General features: G+C 43.6%; 1 protein-coding gene across 6 annotated transcripts in view; it reads left to right on the top strand.

Annotated features, from left to right (window-relative positions):
- The window catches only part of SRSF11 (serine and arginine rich splicing factor 11), a 41,707-nt gene extending 27,112 nt beyond the window's left edge, over window positions 1–14,595 (top strand). For 4 of the 6 annotated variants that reach the window (XM_072754904.1, XM_072754906.1, XM_072754907.1 and 1 more), the window contains 8 exons: window positions 20–69; window positions 1,463–1,590; window positions 3,384–3,465; window positions 7,507–7,638; window positions 10,735–10,824; window positions 12,674–12,769; window positions 12,965–13,103; window positions 13,208–14,595. In XM_072754904.1, coding sequence (XP_072611005.1) covers window positions 20–69; window positions 1,463–1,590; window positions 3,384–3,465; window positions 7,507–7,638; window positions 10,735–10,824; window positions 12,674–12,769; window positions 12,965–13,103; window positions 13,208–13,405 — 915 coding nt within the window. In that variant the 3' untranslated portion in view covers window positions 13,406–14,595. The remainder of the gene's footprint in view (window positions 1–19; window positions 70–1,462; window positions 1,591–3,383; window positions 3,466–7,506; window positions 7,639–10,734; window positions 10,825–12,673; window positions 12,770–12,964; window positions 13,104–13,207) is intronic. The other 2 variants (XM_072754908.1, XM_072754909.1) reach the window with 1 other exon arrangement.
- The last annotated feature ends 673 nt before the right edge of the window (window positions 14,596–15,268 follow it).

Raw genomic sequence — 15,268 nt, 5'->3', positions numbered from 1 at the left:
TATATTTTTGTTTTTGCAGTCTCTTGCCGCAGATCAGTTGCTGAAGCTAATGAGTACTGTTGACCCCAAGTAAGGATTTTTTTCTGTGTTTACAGTGGTGTTACGGATATATAGTATGTGAATGGTGAAGATATTAGATAGTTAAAAGTTCTTTCAAATTATACAATACAGAATTTGTTTTCTAGAAACAAGGAGCAAAATTCAGAGAGGTAAGCCCATTTATAAAGGGTTTTGTTTTAGTGTAAGTTGAATCTTTCTGAACAGTTGTAAACACCTTCTGCCAGGATGACAGGAAGAGAGCTAAGTATTACCCTTAGTTAATTCACTTGAAAAATGTATACATACAAAGTACCTACTAGAAGTCTGTACCTTCATAGCATTTTTACTCTAGTCAGAAAGGGAGACATACTCAAATACAGTAAAGTATCTGTGTCCAGCAAGAAGTCCACAGATGCTGTGGGAACTTACGACAAGGAGACCTTCAGGTTAAGATGGGAGAGGCGGAGCCTGGGAGTCAGGGAGACAAGTGAAGGAAACACTATCCCAGAGCAGAAAACTAGCACATGTCACATAATACCAACGTCTGTTTTTAGGTGCTTTGAAGAGTTCTCTGTGTGCCGTTAACAGTCAGGTTCTATAGTTGATAATGTAACCAAAGTCCTGAGATGTTTCACTTGATAATTTTTTGATATATTAAAATTGAACTTAATGTTTTTCCTGCTTGGTAAAATCCACGATAAATCAGTGGGAGAGCATGGGGGGAAGGAGAACAGAATCATTTCACTATAGTAGTTTAGTTCCTTTTTTCTTAAAAATTACCTGGTAAAATCTTAGCGTGTACTTACCGACCAGCATATAACACCAGCACAGTTGAAATTCCCTCTGTACCCATTTTTGTTTACATTGCCCTTTCTCCCATAAATAATTAACTGTCCTACAGTCGTCTGTAATTTTTTCACAGACGTATAAATCCTTAAAAGGGTCATCTTTCCAGTCAGCAATTTCATGAGTAACTTTGGTGTGCCATCGGCCTCTGCCTCGTTATCTGTCCATCTGCAGCCTTATAAGTAATACTCTTGCCCAGCAAAATTATGCTGTTCTAGAAAGTTGATAAATTATATGAAGGAAAGTTCTGTCAATCAAAAATCTTTGGCATCTGTATGTTCACAGGTACTGGCATTTCTCACCCTGTGTTAATGGAAAGTTAATGGATGTTCAGCAAAATTAAATAAGTACTTTCTCTTATTCCAGGTGTCTCTGGGTCTTTAAAATGCAGATGCCATTGTAAATATTGGAAAGGATCCTATACTGTACATACCTTTACCTAAACTAACATGCAATCCTCCCCTTTTTCAAGTAGTATCTTACTAAGATGATGGTATATGAAACATTTACATATTTATTTGTAATACTGTTGTGTGTTTTAAAATACTTCAGATCTCAGTTCTTGGTTCTATTTCAGGTTGAATCATGTAGCTGCTGGTCTTGTCTCACCAAGTCTGAAATCAGATACCTCTAGTAAAGAAATAGAGGAAGCTATGAAGAGAGTACGAGAAGCACAGTCCCTAATTTCTGCTGCTATAGAACCAGGTAAAATATGTTAGGTGGTTGTGTTGAATCTTAAACCATATGATTGTTGGTGAAAATGATGGTTGCTTAAGTTTGGGAATAATGTTGAGTAATACTGTAGTCATTTTTTAATTTTCTAAATTGTGATAAAAGATGACGTAGTAGAGTGATCTCTCCTGGGTGAGGGTAGGGGATATGTCACCCTGACATTTGAAAATATCTGGAGGTACGTAATTGTTAGGCTGTACCAAGTGCATCTCCAGTGGGAGAGGAGCAGGATGTAGCTGAACATCCTACGATGTACAGGACAGACACCCTACCCCATCCCTCAAAGAGTATTGTGTTCTTGAATCCTAGAGCCTGGATTTATGTTGGCATCTGTTGGGATAGCCTCCTTGATTTTAGTCTTTTATTTGACCTAGAGAACTTTCTAAAAATGCTTCTGTTAATGACATTTGTTTAAAGAAAAGCAAATACCTAAAAATATAATACCTTATTTTTCACAGATTGTCTTTCTGAGATGAAATGATTATCCTACCGTCTGCCCTATATAGATTGAATGTTTCATCCTGGATTATTTTTCCCCCCATTAAATAACGTTTTACTGATTTTTCACTCGTATTTCTTAATAAATGGCAAGGTTTTAGATATATATCGTTTTAGGAAGATGATTGTAAGTGTAATGTTGGATAAATTAATACCAAGTGCTTTATATCAGTTATTAAATCATCAGAATCAGTGAGTCCAAGGCCACAAGGCAAGCAAGCAGTAGGAGCTTTAGATGGACGGCTGGATATATGTGACACCAAAGTAGGACACCATGCTGCAACTCTCTGTTCTTATTGAAAACTCAGCTAGTAATTGGAATTAGTAAAAGTGATTTACTTATAACTCTGAAGATTTTTCTTATTAATACTGACATTTGCAATAAATTATATTAATAAAATGATCTAAGTGTGAAAGAAAAACTCAATCTCACTTTGATTATAGACCATGTATGGAGAATGCAGTGGCTTTAAGTCTCAAGTTAAAGGAATTGTTTCTATGTTGTTTAAAAACTAGGAAATGGGAGTCAACTCATCTAGGTCTGTCTCCTTCTAACTTATACATTGAAAACTGGAGAGGAAGAGTAGGTGCTCAGATTAAGAAAGAGAGCTGAGCTTACTAAAACCCAGTTCTGTCATAGAGTAGTATAGTGCGAAGAGTGAATGAGTCCTGACGTTCTGGAATTGAAGGATAAATATTGAGCCTGTGTATTAACCACTTTAACATAAATATACAGGAATTTCCTTAGCAGAGGAGCATAGACCTAGGTGGTAAAGAAGGAACATGTTAATGGAGCAAGAATTTAAAAATACCTATATTTCTGGTTATTTTAAATCTATTAAATATATTTATCTTACAGTTAAGTGCTGGTTGGAGAGAGGTTATTAATACATAACAGATGAAAGTAAAGTTGTAGTCTGGGTGAATTATATTTAGGAAAGTAGAACCTGGGAATGGAAAAAGGGACTCTCATTTAGAAACCTATAAAGAATGAGGATAATCCTTTTCATTAGATTGTTTATGGATAATACATCACGGCCTTCCGAGTCTGATACAAATGAAATAGTCAAAGGGACCTTTGGCTAGCTGAAAATCAGAAGTCTCATTTGGACCTACTGAACGCCTAGAAAAAAGGATCACATAACATTTAAGGATGATATATATAAAATCTGAAAATTAAGATAATAATTTCTTAGAATAACTCCCAAATGGGCACAATCTTTCTATCTGATGACTTCTAAATCCAGATTCCTTTCTTTTAAATCCAGATAAGAAAGAAGAAAAACGAAGGCACTCGAGGTCAAGATCACGTTCTAGGAGGAGGAGGACCCCTTCATCTTCTAGGCACAGGTTAGATTGGTTGTTGTTGGTAGTTAATTATACCTTAGACAAAGATAATTTCTATATTTCACATCCTTCTTAATTTGCTACCTGTTAATCTACTTAGCTCTACTTGGCTAAAGTGTGTTTTAGTAACTGCTGCCGTTAGCAGAGGTTAGTGTGTGGGTTCCCATATGTATACATGGAGAAAGGGGATGGCCTGAACAGACAAGACAGTTGGCACTTTAAAGCTCCAAAATCCAAGGATGGGAAGAAGGCACTGGGACTAGAGCGCTAAAATGAGTTAGCAAAAATTTAATTTTCTCTTGAAGCTTCAGATTTTATCATCGGCAACAAGTTTATTTTTCTTGCGATGATAGGCTTCATGCATTTTTTTCAAGGAAATGTCTGCCGGTACCTTAGTCTGCACAGCCAGTTTCTCATACTTGTTCTTCCCAGTAAATGTGTTCTTTCAGTTTTCACATGGGAAAAGCAGTTAGTTAAATTCACAACTCACACAATTGTGTTCCTTAATAACAACAGCCATTGAGCTTTAATTTGAGAAGTGATTTATGCATTCATTGTACAGAGTGTTGCTTAAGGGACTAGATTTAATGTTTACTACTTAGTAGTACTGTGTTAATAGTATTCAAAGAACCAGATTTAAGAAAATGGTTTATATTGCTTCATCAAAGACCTCTTTAGTGAAAATGGCTTTTTTTTCTTTTTTTCTTTTTTCTTTTACTGCAAGGGCATACTCCAATTGCCAGTGAAGAATGCAGCGACTGCTAGGGCAATTCAGTTGCTGCTGCCTTGATTTGTGCTAAGAAGATGCTATCCCTTTGACACCACCATTGCTTTTGCACCATTCAAATGTCAACATGGTGAAAAGGGCAGATATCTTGGTTTTTTTTTTTAAAGTGATTTTGACCTATGGACCTCATGACAGTGTCAAGTCATTTCATAGACTCCTACAAGGCTATGCATTAGTCCACTTGGCTGCTATAATAGAATACCATAGATTGGGTAGCTTACGGACAAGAGAAGTTATTTTTTCATGTCTGGAGACTGGGAAGTCCAAGATCAAGGTCTTGGCAAAATAAGTGTTTAGTTGAGGACCTTTGTTAATAAGACTTTTCACTTTGTCCTCACAGGGAATGGATGAGGGGTTTAGATCTCTTTCGTAAGGTCATTAATCCCATGAAAGCTGCAGTCTCATGACCTAATTACCTCCCAAAGGTCCCACCTCAGTATCATCCTATAAGAATTTTGGAAGGGACACAAAATTCAGTCTATAGCAGAATGTTACAGGGTTGTCCTCTATTTTTCTTTTTTTTCCTACTTCCCATCTTTCCCCAGCATCTCATTCCTAAAGATATCTTTCAAAAAAACCAAGTCTGGATCATGTTAATCTTTGAGGAGCGCCCTTATTGGCCTTAAGAACGTGGTAAATAAAACCTGAGAATGGCATTCAGGTTTCTGTACTATTCAGCCCGGTTTATCTTTCCACGCTTGTTCATTTGCCACTCCAAAATAATTAACTACAGTACTTTTTGCCTAAATATACATTTCCGTACCCCTCCGTGTTTTTGCTCATAATATTCCCTTCTGCCTAACGCTCTTTGCCACATCTTCATCTGCACCCGAGAAACTCCAGTTTAAACAAAAAGGAGAAAGCAAACACTCAGGATCAGCTAAAATTTTACTCTTTATGTGAAATAATTGGTACTACTAATTATCCTAATTTTTCAGGACTATGCTCTTAGGTTTAACACTCTGCCTGACATGGGACTCGATCCAGGGTCTCCAGGATCACGCCCTGGGCTGCAGGCGGCGCTAACCCGCTGCGCCACTGGGGCTGCCCTATGAGCAGTATTATCGTAAGCATCTTGGCTTGTAAAATGACGTACTTTCAACAAACTTTTTAATATGCTAGTTTCATATATTTCTCTGATTTTTCTAAGAACTACTGTAAGCTAGTCAGTGTGTTAAAGTAGTTCTGCAGCACATTACTCTTAAAAGAATAACTTTCAGGACCTTATATTGAACAGATGGATGCGGTACCTCTGCTTATTAGGTATTTGAAACTATTTTACATTATTAATTATTTAGGAAGACATTCTAAGAATGTGCTTATGATTTGTAGTTTCTGTATCTGTTTTTTATATATACGTTAAAGGTAGGAAAAATGAATTACTCCGTTTATTTAAAATGATTGTCAGTTTAAGATTTTCTTAAAGCCAAAAATCCTCAAAAGATGAGTAATACTTCATTCTGATAACATCAATTTTTTATTTTCCAATATCTTTCTAATTTTTAAGAAGAAATTGATGATTTTGGTATTTTAGAGTCAATATCACCCAAAATAATACTGGTAAAATTTTTAATAATTTTTTAATATTTAATTTAATAAAATTTTTAATAATAACCAGTAAAATAATACTGGTAAAATCAGGCACTATAGTAATTACTCAAAAGTACAGTGTTGAATAAGACAAATTTACTGCCCATTTTTATGAAGCTTACTGAACAGTGGGTAAGCATTACATGAACAATTTCTAGGCTATAGACATGTTATTGAGAAGGGATTGTTTTAGTAGTTTCCAGATATGGTCAACAATAGATGATTAAAATGGAAGTTTATTCAGGAAGACCTTAGTGATGAGTTTTGAAACAGCGATTTTTAGAGGAGGAGGCAACAGCAGACGTTATTAGGACGTTAGCAAGAGGAAAGAAGGGCACCTACACCAAGACACTGAGATGAACTTTTAAATTTCATTTTAAGTAACAAATACTTTAATAATATAGATGATACTGTTTTTGTTTGTGGAAGTAATAGTCTCAAGGAATGCTCTCCACTTGCTGGCTTGCAACTGAGATTTGAATATAGATCTTTATCATTTTTAAAGTGTCTGTTCTCTGAGCATCTTGAAAGAGTGAATGAAAAGTTTTAGGCTATAATAGAAGCATGTTCAATGGTCCCTAGAAGTTAAATGATAAAAGTCTTAAGCAAAGGATGCAATTTTTTTAAATTATTCTTAAAAGAGAATAAAACAAAAGGATTAGTGACAACATCATAATGTTAATTGTGCTTCTGAAGCCCTGGAAGAGAACGTGTACAGGATTGAGGAAACAGGGATAGGGCGCAGAGAAGCGCTTCTGTTATGTGACAGGAAAGAGGTGATGATGTAGAGGCAGTGACAGTTTTGAAGGGAAATGAGAGTAAAAGCAGCAGTTTGTGCTGAGTTGTATAGATCTATATCGGGCTCCATTGCTTGGCTTTCTCTCAAATTATAAATCAGAGAAGTGAAATAGTATTTCAGAGAACAACTAGAAATTGTAGAAGGCAACAACACACTAAGTGGTTTCCTTTATAGAATGGGAATAATATGCCTTATTATGGTTTATTACGTCAGTACTTATGCTGAGAATAATTTAAAGCATGTAGTAAGCACACATAAGTGTTGGGTATTGATAAATAGACTTAACCTGCAGTAGTGAGGAATCCCATAATGCACATGCTAAAATATTCTATGTAGTTGTGGAAGATGCTGCTAATGAATCAGATACTTTTTATTTTCCTTCTTCTCTAGCACGATTTTCAGGTTCAGAGTTGTAATGTCAGAGGCATAGGACTCTTGACAGGTTGAGTAAAAAGATTAAAAGGTGAGAAATTCCAGGTGTTAAGTATTCATTTCTAGGGTATCAAAGATGTTTTAGGGGCCCCTTGGTGGTGCCTCAGTCAGTCGAACATCCGAATCTTGGTTTTGGCTCGCTCAGGTCACGATCTCAGGGTTCTGGGATTAAGCCTTGCCATCTGGCTGCGGGATCCGCTTGAGATTCCGCCCCCTGCCACCCCCACCCCCCACTCCTCCAGTCACTCCAAGATACGAAAATCTTAAGATAAAAAGTTTTATTTATGGACTAAATAATACCAGCAGCCGATTGAAATTTACCCCCATTTATTGATGGGTAACCCATATATCTGAATCATTTGATGCTAGTGAGCCAGTCACAAACCTGGCCTTTCTACCTTTATTAATGTGTATTGGCTTTCTTTTGCATGATTAGGCGGTCAAGAAGCAGATCAAGAAGGAGATCACATTCTAAGTCAAGGAGTCGGCGACGATCCAAAAGTCCAAGGCGGAGAAGATCTCATTCTAGAGAGAGAGGTAGAAGGTCAAGGAGCACATCAAAAACCAGGTACGGTGGACCATTGACATTAGTTGAGAAGACAGATTTGAGAGTTCCCAAGATCCTAAATACGGGCTACTTACTGACAAAAGAGTTGATGAAAGGACTTAGGGTTAGATTGGAGAAAGGAACTATTTAAAATTTGTAAACTTGAGATTTCTCCTTATAGCTGAAAACCTACGTAAGATTTCTTTGTAGTAAAAATTTTTACTTGACCTACTACCTTCTTTCATTTCCTTCTTTCCACTCAACCCTGCTAAGGCTATAGTGCTACCACCATTCCTCCTGATATGCTGGAAAGTTTATGGCAGACAACTATGCCTTAATTCACCTTTAAAAAATCCCGTTATTGGCACTTTATAAACATTAAGCATTGCTAGATGGTAAACACTGAGCCGTGTTTAAGAAAGTCTCCTTATCTCGTGATTGGAATGAGTTAGAAGGTTAAAGTTGAGGATTCATTAAACAGTCATCGTACCTTAACATTTTATTTTGACTTAAACATGCATTCTTTCAGCAGTGGTCTTTCATATAGGGCCAAACCCTTTTAAGATAATAGGCAGTCCGTCGTCTTCTTTTTTTTTCAAAGATTTTTCATTTATTCCTGAGAGACACAGAGAGAGGCAGAGACGCAGGCAGGGGGAGAAGCAGGCTCCTTGCAGGGAGCCCAATGCGGAACTTGATCCCAGGACCCTGGGGTCACGCCCTGAGCTGAAGGCAGACGCTCAACCGCTGAGCCACCCAGGGGTCCCAATTAATATGTAGTCTTTTTGTTGTTGTTTTAAAATTTTATTTATTTATTCATGAAAAGAGCGAGAGAGAGGCAGAGACATAGGCAGAGGGAGAAGCCGGCTCACCTCAGGGAGCCCGACATGGGACTCGATCCTGGGACCCCAAGGACACGCCCTGGGTGGAAGGCAGGCGCCAAACCGCTGAGCCACCCAGGGATCCCTAATATGTAGTCTTGAGTAACATTTGCCATGTCATTGTATTTTCACTTGAACAACCTTCACAGTGGCAAGAGAACTATCACTTTTAAAAAGTGCTTAGTGGGCAGCCCGGGTGGGTAGCTCAGGGGTTTAGCGTCTGCCTTCAGCCCGGGGCATGATCCTGGAGACCCAGGATCGAGTCCCACATCAGGCTTCCTGCAGGGAGCCTGCTTCTCCCTCTGCCTGTGTCTCTGCCTCTCTGTCTCTGTGTCTCTATGAATAAATAAATAAAATAGATTTAAAAAATAAATTTTAAAAAAGGGCTTAGGCTTTTATTATTTTTTTCACATTTATAGTTGTCGCACACGTGTAATTGCACAATGCTAGTGTTTTTTTAGCAACTGTTTGTTTCTAAAATATATGCCTAATTTTCTAGAAGCGACTTTTTATACTGTCTATTGTCCGTTTATATATTTAATTATGTAATTAAAAATAATCAGAGTCCAAAAAAATTTTTCTTGGTGAGCATGTAAGTCAACTGGGAACAAAGTTTTGGGGGTAGCTCTGCTGAGTATTCAGCCGTGAGGAGGCTTTTAGTTATTATATTTTACAGAGTGGGTTCTCTTAATCCAATTGATTAAGCAAAGCTGAATAGTGAAATGTGTATCATACAAAGAGGAGTTGGGCATGCTTTCCCTCAAGGGCCTTTTTTTATACGAGTGGGATCAAGGTAATTACCAAGGAAGGCTCCTTGTTAGTAGTTTGGGAAGATGATTGAGAAGTGCCTGGTGGTTGCGTTGACGGGGTTGACTGCACTTCGGAGCGTGGCTGCAGGCAGAGGATGTTGTTTACAGAGTTGGCCTAAGTACCTGGAATGGCAGGGTAGCGAGTAGCACCGGGGAAACTAGATGAGGTCGAAGAGGTGTTGGGGGACAGGTGACAAACCGGAGGCTGTGGTGTTGCCCCTGTGGAGTTTGTACCTGCCCCAGGAGGCAGTGGGAACAGACGGAAAAGTTACAGGATTGGGGGTTACTGCTTTCAAATGTGTACTTTGAAAAGATTTCTGATAGAGGATCAGTTTGGGGAAACATGAGGGAGTCTCCTTAAGGGCGACTCTAATCACAGTAACTAGAAATTAAAGAATTGGAACGAGGAGGGGGTAAGTCATGGAAGCAGGGTGACCAAAGAGGGGAAGGGCTTAGAAAAACAAGAGGAATGAGGGATATTGGGGGGCCCAGGTGGCTCAGCAGTTGAACATCTGCCTTTGGCCCTGGGTGTGACCCCGGGGTCCTGGGATCGAGTCCCACCTTGGGCTCCCTGCATGGAGCCTGCTTCTCCCTCTGCCTGGGTCTCTGTGCCCCCCCCCCCCCCCCGCCCCTTGCGAATCAATAAATACAATCTTTAAAAAAGAGAAGGAATGGAGGGATACTTCCAATCTCTGCCGTTACAGTCGAGGATAGGTATAGGTGTGGGTGAAGGACTTCCCATTCAACAAATATGTTGATTACCTTTACCCAGGATCTTGGGGAGAAGGGTAATTAATCTAGGGGAAATGCTCCAGGAAATAAAAGTAAATGTACAAGAATATGTGAAAGATTGAGAACGAGGTATGTGTGGGAACAGCCCAGTGTGATGGGGTATTTTTCTGATAGCTTTGGAGAGCCCAGAACGTGGAGCAGGAGCAGGAGAAAGTAGAAGGTGGGCGTGGTCCATGGTGTAAAGGTCAGCAGCCCCGCGGGGTATGTGCTTGGGAAGAATATTGGTAACTGATTAGACGTGGCGGCACTTTGTGGGTTTGGGCCTGAGAGTAGCGGACGCAGGGCCGTGTGAGTGGGGAAGCTGGTGACCAGCTGGGAGGAGAGGGGCCGATGAGGAGCCTGGAGATCGTTGTGAAAACTGTTGGTGTCTGTTGCCAGCGTACCAGGAAATTGGACAACATCCTGTATTATTTTTTCACCGCATAGTCTGTTTTGCTCTATTGGAGAGAAGTTTATGTGGAACAGCAGGAAGTGGGATTTGTCTCTAAGTTATTTCCCACTGATCTGCCCACTTCAGCTCGTTTCTGTAAGGAGGTGTCATTCTTCCGTTAAGAGTGGCAGCGGAGCTCGTTGTGCCCGTGTTATTTGCAGCGCTGTGTTAATTTAATGCGTTCGTTAAAATTGTGTTTGTTTATTAGAGACAAAAAGAAAGAAGACAAAGAAAAGAAACGTTCCAAAACACCACCAAAAAGTTACAGCACAGCCAGACGTTCCAGAAGTGCAAGCAGGTGAGGGGGTGGCATTGTGTTCTCGGCACCTTTTATAACTTGCGCAAGAATATCCGTGGGCCGTGGGCATGAAATGGTTTCCAGTTCGTAGGTGCATACGTCAGTGTCGACGTTCTTTACAGGCCATTTGTGAAGAATAATGCGAAGGGTTTTTACTCCGTGTTTTCCAGCGTTCTATTTGAAATGACATGGAATTCAACAGAGGTCAGGTTCTAGGTTTGCCAAATACATGGCACATCCTGATTCGGTCTGTCTGTGACGTTTTAATGGCTGAGGATACGCTCAAGTGCTACATTAACTTCATTACGTCATGTTTAAAATATCCACGTGCAGACACCAGTTTATTGATAAAATGAGAGGCCTTGTATGTAAGTTCCGATCTAGGTCCTTTATTGTGCCACAGTGAAAAATTCGGTGTTGCAGCTTCACTGCACAGAACCTGTATTTTTCACTCCTGAGGTGGTTCCGACGCCTGTAGGAAGCGTCGCCTGCTTCCATCGTCTCCACACCCGCTTGCACTGTCGCGCTGCCGGGCTGTGTTGTGGTATCTTGATTGTGCAGATTCACTGGGAGGCTCAGGCTCTATAAAAAACAGCTCAGTGGATGAAAGAGCTACATATAAAAGTCAAACAAACTTTCGAGAAGAAAACATAGAATCAACTCTTATGGCCTTGCATTTGGTAGTGGTTTCCTCGATGGCAATGAAAGAGAAATAGAGAAAAATTGGAAATCATCGCTCCTACAGGCGTGTGTGTCAGAGAACACGATCAAGAAAGTCAGGACGGCCCAGAGTGCTAGGAGGTGCTTGCAAGTCGTAGAGAAACTAGTAAGGCCCTTGTTACCTAGGACGTGCGAAGGATTCTAGGCGTAACCAACTGCCAGTGGGTCGTGAGAGGCTGAGGGCAGAGCAGATCAGAAGCACCGCGCGTCGTGCTGTTTCTTTCGACATTTTTTAAAAAGATGATAACCAGTGGTTGGGGAGGATGTGAAGACACTGGAACTCTGTGCGTTGCTGGTAGAAACGTAAAATGGGGCAGATGCTTTGCGAAACATTTGGCCATTCCTTAAAACGTCCGGATTTCTTGACAACAGTAGTTCCCTCCGGGGGTGTAAAGCGCCATGGCCACACAGACACGTCTTCGCAAGTGTCCTAGCAGCCTGCGCCGGCAGCCCAGGAGTCCGCCCGCGTGTCCTCTAACTCTGGTTGACAGGGGTCCAGGCCTCCGAGGAGGACCGTTCAGCGGTTCACAGAGGGAAGGTGTCCCCTAGAGGCTCTGGGGCAGCACGCGGGACAGCCGCCTGTCCCCGGCCGCGTGGTGCCCACCCCGTTGGCGGGAAGTGTCCGTGAAGTGTCCACAAGGGGCAGGTCGAGGCGGCGGCTAGATGGTGGCCGAGGAGCGGGGCTAAGGGCGGGGGCACGGGGGCCTCGGAGGCGACCTCCCTGGACCACAGTGCGGCCTGGGCATGGCCTCGCCTCCGGCCTCCCCAGAGGCGTGAACCCCGCTCCGCCTGGGTTACCCTGGGGGGCGGTTGTGCGGGTCCAGGGCCGCAGGGACCGTGTGACGAAGCCTGAGAGCTGGGGGCCTGGGGGGTCACGGGGCGAAGGGTGAGGAGGAGCCTGAGCAGGCGTGTGGAGTCAGGTGTCCCTCTGTGCCTCTGCTCGGTGGTGGTCCCCCTGCGGGTCCCTGAGTCTCGGAGGCAGCGCCCGAAGCAGGAGGGGCCGCGTGGGCGGGGGGGGGGGGGGGGGGGCAGGGGGCACGGAGGAACAGCGCCTTCCAGAACCGAGCTGCGGCCGCAGGAGCAGGCGCAGGGCCACGTGTAAGCGTGGTTGGTGCGTCTGTGCTTCTAGAGAGAGACGGCGGCGGCGGAGTCGCAGTGGCACCCGGTCTCCCAAAAAGCCTCGGTCGCCTAAAAGAAAGCTGTCGCGTTCGCCGTCCCCTCGGAGGTAAGGATGTCGTTGCTGGGGCCCCGGGTCTGTCGTTGTCGTCGCCCCCCCTCCCCCCTGCGCTCTCAACCCCCCTCCCCTCGGTCTTCCTGTGGCTCGGTGCCCTGTGCCCTGACCCAGGCTGTGCGGCCGCACTCGCGGAACTAAGCGGTGTGTAGAGCACATCGGTTTGAGGCTGTGTCCCTGTCCCCCTAGACATAAAAAGGAGAAGAAGAAAGATAAAGACAAAGAGAGAAGCAGAGATGAACGGGAACGATCAACAAGCAAGAAGAAGAAAAGTAAAGACAAGGAGAAGGACCGGGAACGAAAGTCGGAGAGCGACAAAGACGTCAAAGTAGGTTTACAAACGGGTTTGCTCCGGCGCTCGGGGGAGCCTGGGGGATCTTGCCAGCCGGTCTTTCTGGAAAGACGTTTACTTCTTTATTCTCCTTGGCAAAGCAGGTCACACGGGATTACGACGAAGAGGAGCAGGGCTACGACAGCGAGAAGGAGAAGAAGGAGGAGAAGAAGGCAGCCGAACCGAGTTCCCCTAAGACGAAGGAGTGCTCGGTGGAGAAGGGGCCGGGCGACGCCCTCCGGGAATCCAAAGTGAATGGGGATGACCATCACGAAGAGGACATGGACATGAGTGACTGAGCCCGGCCCGTGGCGCCCGCCTGTAAACATGCATCAGTGTCATTCCTCGTGCGACCTCAACGCTGTACTTGTTCATCTCCGACCTAGGTGTGCACAGCTCTGAGTTACAAATGGTCATAAAGCTCCTGATAGTGATACTAGTCATTTACACCCCAAAGCTTCTAGAAAACGATACACGAGTAACCAGTGGTTGACGTGGTGAGATCTGATCGAGTGACCAAGCAGTTGTACCAACCTGGTGCTGCTTCACAACACAACGAAAAGCTGCATGCGTCTCCAGCAGGCATGGATTGTTTCTGTGTATGATCCTCTCTATTAAGTCAGTTCACTTATAGTATTTCTAGAATTTGATTCATTGCCGTAATAGAGCCCTGTAGGGAATGCACTGATTGCATGTTAATTGTGGCAGGAATATCCTAAATGTCATTAAAATCCTCCAACATGATGGATCTCCTTACGGTCTTGTTTGTTGACATGACAAATTAACATTCTTCTAGTTACATCTGAAAATGAACATTTGAAATAGATAATCCTTTAAGCCTCGTGGCTGAATTTTCGTGGCTTTTGTTTAACTCTGAAAGGTTATATATATGCACTAACCTTTTTTTGATGGCTGATTAGGCTCTAATTACAGAAACCAGATTTCAGAGGAAGCGGCCTCCGGCAGTGGGTCAGTAGCGTATTTTGAAGTAGAGTTGTATACTTTTTCATAAGGTGTTTGGGAATTTGTTTTCCTGAAATAATTTATTCCACGTCGTGACATCAGTGAACGCGTCTGCCTATCCTGAGTCCATCTGCAAAAGGAAGTTCTCTCTCGTCCCGATTGTCAGTTTTCCAGTCTTTTATTAATTTGTTTTAATCTCAGTGTTGGAAAAAAGGGGTAGTGCATTTTAAATTGACCTTCATATGCTTTTAAAATAAGACAAATCTACTTGATAATGTACTTTTTATTTGATCTCGAGTTGTATAAAACCAATAAATTTGTGTTACTGTTACTGCAGTAGTAACCTTATGCACACGGTGATTCCATGTTAAATGCAAAGTAGTTAGGCGACTGTTTTCTTAGTTACAGGAGTTTCGAGCTTCACTTTTGTGCAGTAAAAGCAAAAGTAGGCTACAGTCTGTGCCATGTTGATGTACAGTTTCTGAAATTGTTTTACAAGACTTTGATAATAAAACCCTTAAACTTATGCTGATGCTCCTGTAAACCTGCATTTGTGTTTATTGACGCCCTGGGCTGCACCCCGGGGGTCCGAGGGGCGCCAGCGGACTCCCCCGCGGCCTTCCGGAGTCCGAGCACAGCGGCCCTGGCAGCGAGCGAGGCGCTGGGCCGCGACGTTTCCAGGTCCCCGGCTCCCACGTGGGTGTCCGTCATCCCCACCCCAGGCGGGGTGGGGGGTGGGGGCGCCCCCGGCTGGGCCAGGGCAGTGGGCGAGGGGCGGGGGCCTGGGGCCCGCTGCCCAGGTGAGCGACTGCGCCTCCCCGCGTCCCGGCCCCCCGCCCCCCTCCCTGGCCGGAGGGGTGGCTCCTCGCCGGGGCCCCCGGGACCCCTGTGCAGACGGACGGTGCCGGGGCACCCGCCTTGGGTCCGTGGGACGAGGACGGGGAGCCCGGCCCGGGGCTGGAACGCAGCGGCTGCACCCGGAGAGCGCGGGTGCCATCCACCACCGCCGCCCCGCAGGGCTCCATCCCCCCCAGGGCTCCATCCCCCCCAGGGCTCCCCACCACCACCCCCTGCAGGACTCCCTTCCCCAGAGGGCTCCACCCCCCCAGGGCTCCATCCCCCGCAGGACCTGCAGGCTTTTTCTCATGACCCTGTAACATTTCCCTCTGGTGTAAGAATGTGTGATGCGCACAAGGTAC

This window comes from Vulpes vulpes, chromosome 3 (genome assembly GCF_048418805.1).
Source record: "Vulpes vulpes isolate BD-2025 chromosome 3, VulVul3, whole genome shotgun sequence".
In the NCBI taxonomy this organism is placed as follows: Eukaryota; Metazoa; Chordata; class Mammalia; order Carnivora; family Canidae; genus Vulpes; species Vulpes vulpes.
This window is presented reverse-complemented; position numbering and strand designations above follow the sequence as displayed.